The 13,846-nt window shown below is 40.5% G+C and overlaps 2 protein-coding genes across 2 annotated transcripts in view; one reads left to right on the forward strand and one right to left on the reverse strand.

Moving 5' to 3' along the window:
- Nucleotides 1-51: 51 nt before the first annotated feature.
- ABITRAM (actin binding transcription modulator) lies at nt 52-7,545 on the forward strand. Its single transcript, XM_043453619.1, has 6 exons — nt 52-247; nt 1,883-1,934; nt 2,554-2,683; nt 5,302-5,378; nt 5,463-5,532; nt 5,624-7,545. Exons 1-6 carry the CDS (start codon nt 151-153, stop codon nt 5,759-5,761), a joined length of 564 nt encoding a protein of 187 aa, XP_043309554.1. The 5' UTR covers nt 52-150; the 3' UTR covers nt 5,762-7,545.
- A 1,689-nt stretch (nt 7,546-9,234) lies between these two features.
- Nucleotides 9,235-13,846, reverse strand: part of CTNNAL1 (catenin alpha like 1) — a 53,816-nt gene continuing 49,204 nt past the window's right edge. Inside the window, exons 16-19 of the mRNA XM_043453461.1 lie at nt 11,570-11,626; nt 11,315-11,428; nt 10,296-10,379; nt 9,235-10,165 (exon numbers count right to left, since the gene is read on the reverse strand). Of these exons, the coding sequence (XP_043309396.1) occupies nt 10,160-10,165; nt 10,296-10,379; nt 11,315-11,428; nt 11,570-11,626 (261 nt within the window). The 3' untranslated portion in view covers nt 9,235-10,159. The remainder of the gene's footprint in view (nt 10,166-10,295; nt 10,380-11,314; nt 11,429-11,569; nt 11,627-13,846) is intronic.

Raw genomic sequence — 13,846 nt, forward strand, 5'->3', positions numbered from 1 at the left:
GGTAGGCGGAGCCTGCGGGAAACGGAGGAGCTGCGCGCCTGCGCACACCGCGTGTCTCGGGCCATACGCCGGAAAGACGACCTACTCCTGGGCCCGCCGGAGGAAGTGTCCAGGTCCCGGAGGGCGGGGCTTGCAGCCTTGGATGTCGCCATGACTACCGAGCCCGAGGGCCCTGTGGCCCCCTTGGCTGCCGAGCCCGCGGTGCCGTCGCTTGTGGACCGTTACTTTACTCGCTGGTACAAAGCGGGTAAGTGGGGGAATGATGTTCGTCTCTCCTGGGCCCCATTGGCACTATGATGACAGATCATAAGCCACGCGCACTCTCTCCACAGCAGAAGGAACTGGATGTCTGTTACTTTCTAGGCCAAGGGAATGGTATTTGCCGAGACGTGGAAAAACAGCAGGGTGCATTCTTGGGGAGGGTGCGTTGCTTGGGGGTGATAGTCTAAGATGAGATCTCCGAGGGAGGTTGGAACTGGATTGCAGTCTCCTTGAGTACCTAAAGGGTTTTAAGGGACTCAGTGCTCCATAAAATGATTTAAACAATCAGGTCGAAACTAAGGTAGAGGCATAGGGAGTGAGAAAAGAGGGTGGGTTAGAAAGAGGAATTTAGATAGCAGATGCTTCGAACTGGAGAAGACTCTTGAGAGTCCCTTGGACAGCAGAATCAAACCAGCCAATCCTAAAGGAAATCAGCTGCGAATGTTCATTGGAAGGACTGATGTTGAAGCTCCAATACTTTAGCCACCTGATGCAAAGAGCCAACTCATTGGAAAAGATCCTGATGCTGGAAAAGATTGAGGTCAGGAGGAGAAGGTGGGGGGGTGGGTCACAGGATGAGGTGGTTGGATGGCATCACCAACTCAATGGACATGAGTTTGAGCAAACACTCGGAGATAGTGAAGGACAGGGAAGCCTGGTGTGCTGCAGTCCATGGAGTGGCAAAGAGTCGGACACAACTGAGTTACTGAACAAGAAAGCAGAATCTATTACACTTCACCACTCCCAGTTGACTCAGTGGTAAAGAATCTACCTACAATGCAGGAGACCCCAGGTTCGATCCCTGGGTGGGGAAAATCCCCTGGAGAGGGGAATGGCAACCCACTCCAGTATTCTTGCCTGGAAAATCCCATGGACAGAAGAGCCTGGTGGGCTACAGTCCATAGGGTCGCAAAGATTCAGACACGACTGAGCAACTAACACACTCTTACAAGTAGGTATCCTATTGGAGAACTTTGTATACCTTCAAATAAGAGTGATGGGAGCATCATTGGGGACCCTTCTCCACATCCTTGCTTATATTCATTCAGGGATAATAGGTGTAATCATTTTATGCAATATTGAAATATTGTATAATAGCATGTGTCTTACTGGCCAAACTTTGTGTAACCAACCATCAGGTTTATCCTAGATTGAGAGACTTCCTGGAATGCATGACTTGCAGTGCTAACATCAGGACAGTCCTGGGCAAACCAGGATGAGTTACTCACTCAAACTGACCAAGAAAACATGTGCTACTATATCATATTAAAAAGATGCATCACTAACCATTTTTTTTCCTAATAGAAATGACGAGTGTAATCATCTTACAGTTAGGATAAAACAAGATGGAGCAAAGAATTAACATCACTTTGACGTTGAATGAATGATTCCATCTGGTCCAGATTTCTTTTTTTTTTAGTAGTTAGAATTTTTAATTGATCCAGATTTCTTTAACTTCTTTATAGGAAGCCTTTAGGTATATCTTTTTGAGTAATGAGGCAATACCAGTGACATAATGTATCTAGTCTTCACAATTAACTATCTTTATGAACCAAAGAAAGTACCACACAGTGGCAGTAAATACTGACTCAAGAGCCATAGACTCATTCGTTTCTTCTAGATGTCAAAGGAAAACCCTGTGAAGACCACTGTATACTACAGCACTCTAACCGGTAAGCAAATTGGAAATTTTAAATTATCAAAAAAATTTTTTTTCTGGTATTGTAGCCCTGGTATGGTCTTGTATTGAATATTCACTAAATGATTATCTTCCACTGTGTTGAGATAGTATCATATATACAATAGGCATTTGGTTGACAAGAGTAAGTTTTTCTTTTCTTTTTTTTTTTTTTAAGAATGAGTTTTTCAATGCTTACACTAAACAAGTAAACTTGATTATTCAGACATCCAAATGGAGGACCATACCCTTAGTCAGCTACTACCTCAAGTAACCAGCCTGTGCCTAACCATGGAATTGCCTGAGCCCATGGAGAAGGCCAGGGTGGAAACACAGATGTACATATGGGTGTGCCTCAGTGCTATCTAAATGCCTTGGTACTCTTCCCTTTCAGGGGAAGGAAAGTCAATCCCATTTTCTCCATTTTTATTATTGTATTCTTCAGTTAAGCTCCAGTAGTAGCTGGGGAAGAAAAGTGCAGGGGGATGGGGAGGGAATGATAGGTTGAGTAAACAAATGTCAGCCCAGCTATTCCTGTGCTAGTAGGCATACTATATTATAGGAGGAAGAATTGTACCATACAATAATACAGGGTCAATTTTTGCTCCTTGTAGAATATGTGTCATCACATTAGCAGGATCTCATCCAGTTCTTCAAAGTGGAAAAACAATTAAAAGCATTTCTTATCAAATCAGTACCAACTGTAGCAGACTTCAGAACAAAGTCTCTGGGAAATTTAAGCGGGTATGTACCTGTATTTCTTTACTTAAATCCTCTATTATCATAATAATGATAGAGCCAGTCAGTCTTATAACCAGCAATATATTCTCAGCATACTTCCCTGGCAGTTAGAGATGATTTTAAGAATCATCTTTAACTTTTAACTCTAAAAGAAATTCTCAGGCCAAAAAGATAAGGTATTTCAAAAGGTATATTATCTGTCATATAGGTTCTGTACCACCATCCCTACCATCCCCAGGATAAAGGATGGAGAAAGCGGGCCTTTGAAAAAACAACTCTAGTACCAATATAAGAAGATATATTGTCCCTTCTAATTTTATTGAGCCAGTATGTCAAATTTTATAAAATCTAGGTGATCAATGCTTTTTTGTCACATATTTTCATATATGAATTTAAAAGAGGAAAAAAAAGTTCTGGAGTAGTGAAAAAAAATCAGTCTTAAGAAAATACACAGTATTTGCTTCATATCATTTCCCATTCCTAAATCATTGCCAGTTCAGTATACATCTAGCTATACCTTGTTCCTCCAAATAGCGTTGTTATAGAAAAATGTTACCTCTATCCTCTACAACTCTATGCAAGACCAGTACTATTAATATTAAAGGATCACACCAAGGGTATCACACCAAGGACAATTCAATACCATCATACAAAGACCCCGGATAGGAAAGTTTCAGTGGATGACTTCAGTTCAGTTCAGTTCAATCGCTCAGTCATGTCTGACTCTTTGTGACCCCATGGACTGCAGCACGCCAGGCCTCCCTGTCCATCACCATCTCCCGGAGTTTATTCAAACTCATGTCCATTGAGTCGGTGATGCCATCCAACCATCTCATCCTCTGTTGTCCCCTTCTCCTCCTGCCCTCAATCTTGCCCAGCATCAGGGTCCTTTCAAATGAGTCAGTTCTTCGCATCAGGCGGCCAATGTATTGGAGTTTCAGCTTCAACATCAGTCCTAGCAATGAACACCCAGGACTGATTGCTTTATGATGGACTGGTTGGATCTCCTTGCAGTCCAAGGGACTCTCAAGAGTCTTCTCCAACACCACAGTTCAAAAGCATCAATTCTTCAGCGCTCAGCTTTGTTTATAGTCCAACTCTCACATCCATACATGACTATTGGAAAAACCATAGCCTTGACTAGATGGACCTTTGTTGGCAAAGTAATGTCTCTGCTTTTTAATATGCTGTCTAGGTTGGTCATAACTTTTCTTCTAAGTATCTTTTTATTTCATGGCTGCAGTCACCATCTGCAGTGATTTTCATTTACTGAGTTCATACAAAGAGTTTCTGCTAATTACCCTCACTGTTCTATATAAGACCCTTGTTTATACTAGGCCTAAAGGCCTCTAATAACCTGCCTTCTAATTATTGGCAGACCATTCAAGAAGAAAATGGACTTTAAAAAGTATGGACCATTCTTTGAAGTCTACAAACTACAAGTAACAGTTAGTGCTTGTGATGTTCCTGTGATAAATCTTTGTCCAAAAACAGTAACACCCTTGTTACTACTAGGAACAGAGAGGGACCTGCATATGGAACCCTCTGTAGATAAACTTTGACTGGATCTCAGCACTGCTCATCATTTATTCTCCTAAGGGAGGTGACAACAAGGGGTTAAAACACTTCTTTTTGACACAGCCCCAGTGGTAGAGAAACCATCTAGGATGAACCCCTAACTGCTTCTCCCAAAAGTGAGGAGTCACACGGACTAGTATTTTGAAACAAAATCACCACATGCAAGAGAAGTGAAGGGAAGGTGCTGACACCTGCATACTGCCTAATTAACATTGTGAGTGGTGAAGAGGCCCTAAAGAACAGCATCTAGACCTCAAATGTTCACTGCAGTAAAAATTCCTGGAAGAAAAGAGCAACACATGAGATGCTTCCATCCGTTTCCCATGAGCCTTCCTGTAGGTATTTGTCAGAACCTCCCCAGATACATCTGTACAGTGGAGTACGTGAAACTAAAACCGTGCCACGACATTCAGACAGATTAATGTCAAAATGCAGTATTCCCTAGTGAGAGACAGGGTAAGGAGTAAATTACTCTTAACTGCTACTTAAAACTTTTCTGTTTTCCACATTTTCCTTAAAGTGCAGTTTTTTAAAATTAGAAAAAAGATCCCTCTTCAGAAAGCCTCAGTGATTGACCCTAATGAAGTCCTTTTATCTATTAAAGTTCTAATATAAAAATAAGTGGGAATCTTAAACTAACTTTGTATGACATTGCTGTTGTTTGCTATAACACTGGATTTTATATTGTTTATTGGTAAGATTTCCCATCCCTTTTGATATCTTTACACTTGGGTATATGGAGCTTTCTCATATACAGTTAAATATAAAGTATAATAAGATAAAATATATTCTTAATATGTAACTAAACTATTATCACATGTGTCTTTGACTGCTTTTTTCCCCTAAAGCTTAGGATGTTACCTGATCCGTAGCAAGCATTTGATATATAAATGTGTGAAGAAATGAATGTTTTTTTCTGCACTTTACTCATTTTTACTTAAAACATGAATTCCAGGAATATATGCTATTGTAACACTGAGGGCTGCCTCTCAAAGAAAAATGAAAATGTTCATCAATTAATTTTTCTTCCCTTTTATTATCAGGGGGCACAGTTTCTCACAGAACTTGCACCTTTGTGTAAGATTTACTGCTCAGACGGAGAAGAATATACCATATCTAGGTAAGTTACTTTTGAACCACAACTTTGGAGAAACAAAGGAGGTGATACTTTTCTTCAAAACAATTTTTTTTTTTTTTAAACTAGCTGTGTTAGAGGACGGTTGATGGAAGTGAATGAAAACATTCTCCATAAACCATCTATTCTTCAAGAGAAGGTAAAAGGGGCTGGGGAAGTATGAGCCCATCCTGTACATTTTATCTGATTTTTTAATCATTCATCAGCATTAAACATTGTTTCCTTTCTAGCCATCTACCGAAGGCTACATTGCAGTTGTGTTGCCCAAATTTGAAGAAAGTAAAAGCATAACAGAAGGGTTATTGACACAAAAGGAGTATGAAGAAGTTGTGCTGAAACGCCTCAAAGCCACAACAGCTACCTCATGAGGGGCGAGGACTGAGGTGGAATAAAAGCAACACAGCATCTTTGTCTTTACCCGGCCTACCAGTCCGTGCACCAGGGAAGAACCAGCACGGGTGAGGCCGACTTCACACCCGCCATCCGCAGGGAGGCCCGATCTTTTTTTTTTCCTTTAGTAAAGATTTTCTCATCATTTTTAATGGGAAACAACTAAAATCTCATGGAAACAGTCCAGTAGGGAAATTTTTACTATTGAGTTTTCAAATCATATATTTTTTTCTTCAAAATCGGTATATATTATTTTGATGTCTCACAGGTAGGTCCTGATATAGATTTGATCTGCCTGTAGATAATACAGAGGACTAATAATAGAGAATTCAGATACAAATTCAGCAGCACCTTTCCTTAGTTCTCTAGTTATACTCCTGTCCAACTCCCGCCACATCTTGGTCAAGTAAGTCTCCACGCTGTCATTTGAACGGTGTGGAATTGAGGTAGAAAACCCTACGTTTGCTCTTGAAATAAGATTTGCATTGAACCCTGAAGGAGGACTGAAATTTCCAACAGAAGAGGGCGCCAGGACTGGCGTGCTGCTGTGAGTGCCGAGGAAAGATCTGTTCTGCTGTTTCTCCACCTCAAGTTTGATGCTGATATCTGCCAGCCTCTCATTAGTCTTGTCGCGTTTCTTTTCCAATGACTTTCTAACTTTTAGTTCCTCTAGGTAGTGTTGCTTATATTTTTCCAACTCTGCTTTATTAGAATCTCGAAAAGTTTTCATCTTGGCGAGTTCAGATCCCAAGTCTTTAATTCTGAGTTCCATCTGACTTCTTATGGAAGCAATATGCTCCTCTTGGAACTGCTGTAAATTTTCTTCAGATGCCGCTTGTATCCCTCCGGCCGCTCCTCGCCGGCCCGGCTCACCGCTCACCCGCCGCCCTTGCTCCACTGCGCCGGGCTGGGCTCCCCGCTCTCGCAACCCCGACGCTGGCACGCAGAGGCCCGATCTTAAAACCTGACCAAGTCTTCCTTCTTTGTCTTGCGTAACAAGCCTCAATTCTATTTTGTCTTCAGCCTCCCAGATCTGACTGCCCCTGTACTCACTGTTCTTCTCTTGCGTTTTTCTAACAACTGGCAAGCAAGAGATGTTTTTCTGGTTAAAAACCAACAAACAAAGCATTTTAGGAAAAATTTACTCATCATCCTGTAGCCCATTAATAACTACTATGTTTTGACATAATTCTGTTTGAATGTTATGGCATGGTAATTGTTTTTGCGCCAATTTTACATCATTTTGAAGCTGAAAAACAACTAGCCTTTCTTCCCCCACCTGCTTCAGTGTGACCCCACGGAAACGTCTGGTCTCCCTTAGGTTGCCAAGAGGAGGCAGGGGTGTGTAGTTTGCCTTCTCTGTTCTACAGGTTGGCCTTCAGCTCTGAACAATGTAGCATGTAACACTGGCTTCTTAATGGGGGACACATGAAAAGGCTTTGCAAAGGGCTTTGATAACATGGAAGTATTACCATGTGGTGTTAAGTAACACGTGTATTTGTGGTCACTCAATCTCACACTTCAGTTACAGGATAACCAGTGAAGAAGTTCCTATAATTCAAAGACACAGATGCCTCTGAACAGAAAAAAAGCTTTCATATTTAAAGAAACAAAAATCTATGAATTTATGGTTTAAGATTATATATTTACAATGAATTTCAAATAAAAGGGCTTTTAAATTGTTATTTTTCCTTAAGGGCTGCAACGCATACAAACATACAAATATTTGTTTTTAAATAAAAGTTATCATTGATGTGTAAATTCTGTTGGACTTCCATCATCTTTTGCTGTTCAAGTTGTAAGTTATCCCTTTCCTACCCCCACTTGCATTCTGAACTGGATGTGAAACAATGGACTGGTTCAAAATTGGGAAAGGAGTACCTCAAGGCTGTATATTGTCACTCTGCTTATTTAACTTATATGCAGAGTACATCATGCGAAATGCTGGGCTGGATGAAACACAAGCTGGAAGCAAGATTGGTGGGAAAAATATCAATAACCTCACATATGCAGATAACACCACCCTTATGGCAAAAAGTGAAGAGGAACTAAAAAGCCTCTTGAAGGTGAAAGAGGAGAGTGAAAAAGTTGGCTTAAAACAGTGTTCAAAAAACTTAAGATCATGGCATCTGGTCCCATCACTTCATGGCAAATAGATGGTGAAAAAATGGAACAGTGACAGACTTTCTTTTCTTGGACTCCAAAATCATTGTGGACAGTGATTCCCGCCATGAAATTAAAAGACACTTGCTCCTTGGAGGAAAAACTATGACAAATCTAGACAGCATATTAAAAAGCGGAGACATCACTTTGCTGTCCAAGGTCCTCATATAGTCAAAGCTATGGTTTTTCCAGTAATCACGTACGGATGTGAGAGTCGGACCATAAAGAAACGGTAGTACTGGAGAAGACTCTTGAGAGTCCTTGGACAGCAAGGAGATCAAACCAGTCAGCCCTGAATATTCATTGTAAGAACTGATGCTGAAACTCCAATACTTTGGCTGCCTGATAGGGAGAGCCAACTCAAAGGAAAAGACCTTGATGCTGGGAAAGATTGAGGGCAGCAGGAGAAGGGGATGACAGGAGAGATGGTTGGATGGCTTCACTGACTCAATGGACATGAGTTTGAGCAAACTCTGGGAGACAGTGAAGGACAGGGAAGCCTGGCATGCTGTGGTCAATGGGGTCACAAAGTTGGACACGACTTAGCAAATGAACAATTCTCATTTCAAGTATAGAAGCTCTTTTGTGAATAAAGCTTTTAAATTATTTTTGATTTATAAGGAAAATTGTTTTAAGTGCCAGCCTGACTGTCCCCTAAATATACCCACCAGACATGATACAAGTAGTAGCCCTGAACCTCTGCTCTTGAGTGTACAGTGAGCTGAAAGTGTAAGCGTAAACCAGCAAATCCCCATTTCATGTAGCACAAATGATTCCCAGAGATGTCATAAAACAAAGATATTAAAGACAGTAAACGAATTATATATCTGTTTTACATATACTGTTACCTCACAGCATTCTCCCATTATTTCCATTGTAATTTAAAAGAATATTTTGGTTTCAGGGAATAACTATCATGTTTGGTGATTTTTATAAAGAAATATTGATAAAGGTCATAATGAAACTGACCATCCCATTTTCTCCCGAAGGCCTACAGTAAATTCAAGTTTCCTTCAATAAAATACTGACTAGCTAGGTGGTAGTTCTGTGGTTCTTCAGGATCTGGCACATATTCATTATGAGGGCTGAACCAGATAATTATCAGACAAACCTATAGAAATACTGCCTTTTGGCAACTGGCATGTCCTATTAGATTTCAAAATGAATTTCAAAGCACTGTGATAAAAGAACAGAAAAACAAAGTTAACAATACAGCATCAGGACAGAACTTACAAACTGATCCTACAAGCCCACCCCACAAAAACAAAAGCTTTGAACCCTAAAATTAAAAAGACTAAAGATGTTTATTTGTTTTATAATGAACATTCCAAAGGCACGTATATAAAATGTATGTTTACTCAGAATTTAAACAGCTTAGTTCAATTATTCTGTCTTCAATCTTACATTCCATCAGTCACTACTGAGAAGTACAAAAACTACTTCTGAAGCCAGTAACATAGGCTTAGGCTTTCAACTAATTCAGGGCAGAAACAGGCCAGCTATGCTAGAAGGAGAACCACAACCACTTCCTAGTGAGCGTCCCTCTAGGACTCTGTGGCATGAGCTTCATGATCCTGCTTTTGGGAAGGGAGAGGAGCGGGACATGCCTCACGACAGACTGCCTGTGCTCTGAAACCCTAGAGGACAAACATGTGCTCTCGGGATGGATGACCTGCGACGGGACAGCAGAGGCCCCGTCATCCTCAGCGGACAGGAGGGACTGAAGAAGAGCCCCCAGGCCTAAGGAAAACCCTGCATCACCGAGACGACTGTGTATCTTGTGCAAATTAGTGTCCTAGATGAGAAGTTTAAATTTTATAAAATAGAAAGTTAAGGTAAAATATGCCATCAGCATATACTCAAAAGAGTTTCTTTGGATTAAACTGTCATTAAGACAGTTGGGATATTTGGTTTGACTTAACATTATTCAAGGCAATGTCCCATTTAAAAATCACCCTGCAATCAGAAGCTACAGCAACTACCATGGCATTTATTAGTTGTCAGAAAGCTTCACAATCGGTTTCATGATCAGAAAATAAAGCAAGATTTCAGTTTGTTTTCTCTGCAAAATTGGTGAGTTTCTGAAACATAAAGGACCATTTACTTTCTAAAACGGTCAGTGTTGCCACATGGTGTTCCCAAGATCTGACCTCAAAAGTTTCTCAAATTTTACCATCCACAGTTGTAACTCAGGCCCATCTGTTGTTTTCCATCTAAAGCTGGAAAGAATTGAGATAATTAGTTTCTGCTTTACTCTTAAAATAAAAATTGCAAAATTAAACAGTATTTTCTTTTGCATTTTCATTTACAATAATTTTAAAAATATGAGTTTAAGAGAAATCATCTCACCTTCTTCAACAGTTTATAGCAAAGTGAGAGAAGCTGAACCAAAACAGCCATCATGGATCTTGCCTTTGTAATACACTTATCAACCTATAGTGACAGAAAGCAAGCAGATCAAATTCTTACCAGGGGGCCTTCAAAAGGCTTTATCACTTAAAATTTCACCATTATAGAAATCTAAGGGATCTCAAAGGGTATATAGATTAAGGCATCTGAACTGACTTGATGAATTGAGGCCCCAGAACACAGAAGCTGCAATTGCTGCTGAAGTCTCGTGCCAATTTCATGGAACCTCAGGAAGAATGAATGGAAAATCAACCTGCTCTATTTCAGACCATTTAGGGGTTTCTCAGTGCACCAAACAGTGGCAGTGAACCCCTCACTTGCAATCCCTTGCACTCTATTTTGCTGCACACAAACTTCCTAAGATAAACAATAGAGGCCTTTCTCTCTAAAGGGTCTGTGCCCTAGACAGGTGATGATGGTGAGATTTACGAGCAGCTGCTCAGTGCTATCGGAGAAGGCAATGGCACCCCACTCCAGACTCTTGTCTGGAAAATCCCATGGGCGGAGGAGCCTGGTAGGCTACAATCCATGGGGTCGCTAAGAGTTGGACATGACTGAGCAACTTCAGTTTCACTTTTCACTTTCATGCATTGGAGAAGGAAATGGCAACCCACTCCAGTACTCTTGCCTGGAGAATCCTGTTGGGCTGCCGTCTATGGGGTCACACAGAATCGGACACGACTGATGTGACTTAGCAGCTTAGCAGCAGCAGCTCACTGCTATGACATTAATCATGTCCAAAAAGCTAATTTATCTGGTGAACCTACTGCTCCCTGAGGTCAGTTATAACTGCAGATGATAAATGCTTCTTGCGGTTGAGGCAGGAAAAATGGAAATAAATTGTACTTTGGGTATTAACACTTTATTTGAAGAAAGAGGCTGGAAGCTAACCTAATAAAAAAAAAAGGAATGTGAAAGTTTCTCAAGTACCTTCCTGCATATCCCACTGTCCCTTTTACCTTTAGAAACACTTGATTCTGCAAAGGTGTCTTAATTATTGTCTGGAGTTGGTGGCAGAGAGGAACAAACTTGTTTATTTCCAGGAGAAGCATAAGCTTGTCATCATCTTTCAGCTGAAATGTAAATATGGCAGTTGTAACAATTCCAATGAAACTCCATCTTTTAAACATCAAATACCTTTATACCTTAATAATACACTCTCAAAATGAGTATTTACATCAGTGCAGGACCAGGCGGGGGGATATGTGAATTACCTGTTTTGAGAAAGCCTGTACACTCGATGCAAGCTTCAAACCCTCTTCAGCAAAAACCTGGCAGAGAGGAAAAATGTCACTACTTTAGGTGTGTATCTTCTAGGTAGTTGGTAACAAGTACACTCGTAGGTAATTTTCATACGGAATTTTAAGACTAAAACCCAAACATTAAATGCCTGTCATGGAACTCCTAAGGTTTTTGCTGTACCCAGGAAAACACAAGAGTTTAACTCTATCCACAAGCAGATTTCCCAGCCCTGATGCAAACTTATCCCTGCAGAGGCTCCTCTCCACGTGGCCACCTCTAGTTACCATGGAGGATCAGGCGATACTTAGAAAAATTATGTCTGGGTTTCTAGATGGATCTGAAGTTCATCCCATAATATCCCCAGTTATAAAAGGGTGATGAATCTTGGAACATGAGGTCAAAAGCATTAGAACATTGGTTTCTGCTTCTGGCTTAGCAAGAGAGAATCTGTCACCCATACATGTTCTTCAACCAGCCATCTGAGGAGACCAATTCAGATTAATTTTTCACTATTGACCACACATTTTACAATTTATTAGTAAAAGAATACGATGATAGGAAAGAATGCTGGAAAATACTTCAGAATATTCTGGATGATTATTTTTAAATGGTACATAAAATCTTTTAGAGTGAGATAACAGGGAAATGAAGACATAGCTCTAGGTGGCAGCAGTAAGAGGAAAAAGAACTGGGTAAATTTTGAGAATGATTTTTGAAAAAAAAATAATAGATCTTGATAATAAGATAAAGCATATGAAGAAGGAGAAAATCATTTCAGGGTTAACTTTAACCCTCTTTCTAACAGCCTTGCTGTCATGGGATAAACTGATCTCAGGGTCAAATAGCCCTTTACATCCTTCGTGAGCCTTTAAACGGGAAGCCAATGTGTTTCACACCAACCTTCTAACCTAATGGAATGACTCACTTAACCCACATGTTCCTCCTCATCTTTCCACATTACCACTTTCTCTTGTACAATGTCTGCTCTTCCCTACTAGCCTTCAAACCCCTAGGAGCAAGATCCCTGTCTCACAGAGTATCATGGTCTCAAAACCACCTGAAAGCTGATGTCTCCCAAGTCTCTCTCCCCATTCTTGAGCTACCCTGACATGAACTGTACATCTTAATTGAGCAAAACTAAATGCTTGATTTCCAGTCTCTAAATCCAGTGTTGTCCCTCTGTTCCTTATCTCAGTAAATGGCACTACTGTTTACCCTGGTGGTCAAACCAAAAGCCTTTGGAAACAGAAGTCAGGTCATGCCACTGCAAAACCCTCAATGGGTTTTCTATCATTCTTGGAAAAAAAAGAAAAAAAGTCAAGGCTTTCCCCAAGGCTCAGAGATGTCATATGTCACCACCTTCCTTCTTGTTGACTCCATTCCACCCACACGGGACACCTGCACTTCCTATACCTCAGGGCCTTTGCACTTGCTCTGTCTGCCTAAAATATTCTTCCCCCAAGATATCCATCTAGTTCACTCTCTAAACACTCTGCTCAAATGTTACCTCCTTAAAGAGGTCTTTTCTGACCACTCCTCTACCACTTATATGTTTTTATCTCTAAGTACTTATATATGGGGATTATATATACTTAATTGTATATTGTCTATCTGCTCCCACTAGAATGTAAGCTCCATGGGGAGGGGAAGGGGCTTCCTTTTGTTCACTTTTCTCCACAGAGCTCTTAACCCCAGGATCTGACACACCAGTACAAATTCAATGACTATTTGATAAACATTTTATATAGACACTTCAGCAGATGTTGGTTTAATAAATAAGCTAACACAGGAAGAAGGTGAGTAGTGGATATTTTGCAGACCTTGGAGTGGATATGGGTCAAACTGAACAAAATGAATCCAGAATTTACTCCAACTTTTTAAACAGAGAAATAGCTCACTTATAGTCAGTTTTACAGGAAACTCCAAATGAAATATCTTCTGTAGTTCTTCTGACTCTGTTGGCCAACATCCTCTCAAGCTGAAATCCCTTTCCTGAAGAGGCTTAGGTGAAAGCACATGGGAACGCCAAAGGAAACCATACAAAGGTGATAAAGTGATAGAAATTTCAAATTTCAAATGCAAGAATGCCCTTGGTTCTGGAGAGGCAGACTAACATGAGAGTCAGGGGAAATAAGAAAGGCATCTTGTAATCTCACCCATCTAAGCCTCTAAATAAGAGAGGAGGATTAGGGTTAGGCCCGTGTGAAATTTCATAAGACACACAGTGCAGAAGGGTAGGTGTCGGTGAA

This window comes from Cervus canadensis, chromosome 30 (assembly GCF_019320065.1).
Source record: "Cervus canadensis isolate Bull #8, Minnesota chromosome 30, ASM1932006v1, whole genome shotgun sequence".
Classification (NCBI taxonomy): domain Eukaryota; kingdom Metazoa; phylum Chordata; class Mammalia; order Artiodactyla; family Cervidae; genus Cervus; species Cervus canadensis.